This window comes from Plasmodium reichenowi, chromosome 8 (genome assembly GCF_001601855.1).
Source record: "Plasmodium reichenowi strain SY57 chromosome 8, whole genome shotgun sequence".
NCBI classification, from domain to species: Eukaryota; Apicomplexa; class Aconoidasida; order Haemosporida; family Plasmodiidae; genus Plasmodium; species Plasmodium reichenowi.
This window is the reverse complement of record NC_033653.1, coordinates 881,328-884,976: the sequence shown is the minus strand read 5'-3', so window position 1 is coordinate 884,976 and position 3,649 is coordinate 881,328. Positions and strand designations below refer to the sequence as shown.

The 3,649-nt window shown below is 20.6% G+C and overlaps 1 protein-coding gene across 1 annotated transcript in view; it reads right to left on the bottom strand.

The window, feature by feature from the left end:
- Window positions 1-175: 175 nt before the first annotated feature.
- Window positions 176-3,649, bottom strand: part of PRSY57_0824300 (hypothetical protein) — a gene marked incomplete at both ends in the record, with an annotated part of 5,616 nt that continues 2,142 nt past the window's right edge. The window contains 2 exons of the mRNA XM_012907182.2: window positions 176-245; window positions 444-3,649. The exon at window positions 444-3,649 is cut by the window's right edge and continues 2,142 nt beyond it. Of these exons, the coding sequence (XP_012762636.2) occupies window positions 176-245; window positions 444-3,649 (3,276 nt within the window). The remainder of the gene's footprint in view (window positions 246-443) is intronic.

Genomic DNA, 3,649 nt, shown 5'->3' with positions numbered 1-3,649 from the left:
AAAAAATTTAAAAAAAAAAAAAAAAAAAAAAAAAAAAAAAAAAAAGAAATTAAATTAAATTAAATTAAATTAAATTAAATAAAAATATAATAATAGGATGTCAAATATTAGAAAACGTATAAGAATAAAAATAAATCAATATAAATAATAAAAGAAAATAATATCTGTTGATATATTAAATATCTATGGGTAAGTTATTTTTTAATCTTCTTTTTCTTTCATCCATTAACCACTGAACAAAGGTTCTACAAAAGTGAAATTAAAAAAATAAAATTATAAAAAAATAATATAATATATATAAAAAAATTTAGTATAAGATTAAATATACATACATACATACATATATATATATATATATATATATATATATATATATATATATATATACATATATATAATAAACACATAAAAGAATTATCTCAAAAGATGCTTTTTTTTCTTACTTCTTCTTTCCTTTATCTTTTTTTTCTTCCTTTTGTAAATTTTTCTTCAACTTTTCGTTATCCATCACAAAATTTAAAGCAATATCTAATGGTATATAGTTTTCATTATTTTTTAAAATATTAATTTTTGGTATTCCATTATCTGAAGATGATATGGATGTTTTCAATTTATTTTTTCCCTCATTATCTTCATCATCATTAATATCCATATTTATATTATCATTTGGTTCATTTTTCTCTTCTTGTATTATTTGTTTTATTGGAGATATATCATCTTTTTCATTTACTTTTATAATTCTACTTTTTTCTTTTGTAGAAATTAACAATACATTCTGTTTTTCTTTTTTATCAATTTCGGTATGAGTTGGTGATACATTCAATTCATTCATATTTTCATTATTAAAATCACTTTTGTTTTGTATTAATTTTACACCTTTACAATTATTTTTATTATATCCACTATCGTTGTGATTTAGTTTAACAGAAATGTTTTCATTCTCAATATCAATATCTTCTGAATATTTCTCTTCAAAACCTTCTTCCTCTTCGCACATCTCTTCATGTACACTACCCTCCTTAGCATTGTGAATGTTATCCTCTTTTATGCTTAAACTATCATTTCTTATTTTATTTTGATATTTTATAGTTAACAATTTATTCAATATATTATCATCAACGTTATTATTCATCTTATATTCATAAAAATTTTGTCTGTTACTTCTACGATGATAATCAAGGGATCGGTTTTTTCCTTTTTGTGAATTGCAGACATTCTTATTATGAAGATTTCCTGTACTGTTGTTCTTATTTGGAATATTTCTTTTTAATACTGCATTTTTTTCATGAAAACCATTTCTTTTATATATATCTCCTTTTTTATTAGAATCATCTCTTTTGTATATAAAATTCTTTTGGTGTATATTATTATCTTCGTTTATATCATTCTTTTGGTGTACATTATTGTCTTCGTTTATATCATTCTTTTGGTGTATATTATTATCTTCGTTTATATCATTCTTTTGGTGTACATTATTATCTTCGTTTATATCATTCTTTTGGTGTACATTATTCTCTACACACATATCACTATTTTTATATATATCACTATTTTTATATATATCACTATTTTTATATACATCACTATTTTTATATACATCACTATTTTTATATATATCACTATTTTTATATACATCACTATTTTTATATACATCACTATTTTTATATATATCACTATTTTTATATATATCACTATTTTTATATATATCACTCTTTTTATATATATCGCCTTTTTCATATTCCCCATTCATTGCCCTGTCCCTTTCGGAGTGTTCAACACATTTTTGTTCATAACTCTTTTCACTATTTGTTAAAATAACCCTAGGTTTAACTAGGTTGCAATTTTTTAACTTTTTCTCATCTTCACTAAAATCAGAATAATTACTCCTTTTTCTCTCTTTTGTCTTAGATACAGATTTGTGGAGTTCATTTAAATAATTGTAATCAAAATCATCAAATTTTATTTTACTTAATGATATTAATTCGTTATCAAAACTATGTGAAGGTGATTTATAAATAGAAAAAGAGGGGATTTTATTATTATGAAAGAAGTTATCAGAACATTCCTGTAAATATAAATTATCACTTATATCAAAAAAATGATTTTTCATTTTATTGTTACACGTTTCTTCATATAAATTACGATACATATATTTATAATAACTTCCATCACTTGAATAATCTTCAAATATGTTTTTTCTTTTCTTTTTTTTATTGTTTTTATAAGTTTCGTTTCTTACTTCATCATAATAATAATAATAATTATTATTATTACCATCATTATTATCATAATATTTTTCAATATTATCATAATTTTTTTCAATATTATCATAATTTTTTTTTTCATTATTATCATAATTTTTTTCAATATTATCATAATTTTTTTTTTCATTATTATAAGTAATATGCTTCTTCTCCTTTTCTTTACTTGACATATCATTCGGTTTACCATCTGATATACCATTTGGTAATTCCTTTTTCCCATTATCTTGTTGTATTTTATTTATTTTTTCTTCGTTTAGTCTTTTTTCATTTTCCTCCCTTCGAAGCCTTATTTTTTCCTCAAAATCTTTTCGAATTTTTAATTCATACAATTTTCTCTTTTGTTGAATTTCATTTCTCAGTTTATATTCCTCCTCCCTTTTTAATTTCTCTTCACTATAATAATTTTTAATCATATCCAATTCTTCTTTTAGTCGTTCATTGGATTTTTCTTTTTTTTTTTTTTCATCTGAATATTTATCTACTAATTCATGTTCATTATTTACATTTCTTTTGGAAAATTTTATTATATTTTCATATATTATTTTTCTTTCAATCGAATCATCAATACCTGGAGATAATAAATCATCACACATTCGCTTATCTATATCATTTTTTTTTTGGTTTGAGAAATCAACAGAATAGAATAAAGGATTTTTTTCCTTACATTTGTTCACATTAATATTATTTTTCTTTTTTTCTTTCATATTATATACATGAGGTTTTTCTGCATAACTTTTTGATAAAAGGTTTTTTTTTGAATGTGACATTTTATTAATAATATTTTTATTTCCAATATCTTTTTCTTGATTTATACTATTTAATATATTTTCCTTTTTTTTTATTTTCCTATTTTCATCTATTTCATTTCCAATATTAACACTTTTAATATCTTCATGGATATCATCATTTATTTTATTTTTTAAAATATTTGTATCCTTAAGATTTTTATTATTAAAACCTTTTAATGGTTCTACCTTTTTGTTTCCATGTGATTTATTAAAAATATCTTTTTTTTTTTTTTCATTTTTCTGTAATATAAGTTCATTATCTTTAATATTTATAATATTATCTACAAGACCTGGTTTCATCATGTCGAAATATTTTTCTTTTAAATGATTCCATCTATCTTTATTTATATTATTTTTATTATTAGATAAAGAGTAATTTGTTTGAATATTATTTTTATTTGATTGAACTCCCATAATTACATGATCTTCTTCTACATTTTTATTGTATTGTTCTTTATCATTACGTATAGAATATTCCGTAGCATCATAAAATGTTGTATCATTATTATTACCTTCTATGTCAACGTTTGATCTTTTATTATCTAAATCTTTTGTACTATTATTTATACCATTCAAAAGATATTTCTCATCATTTCT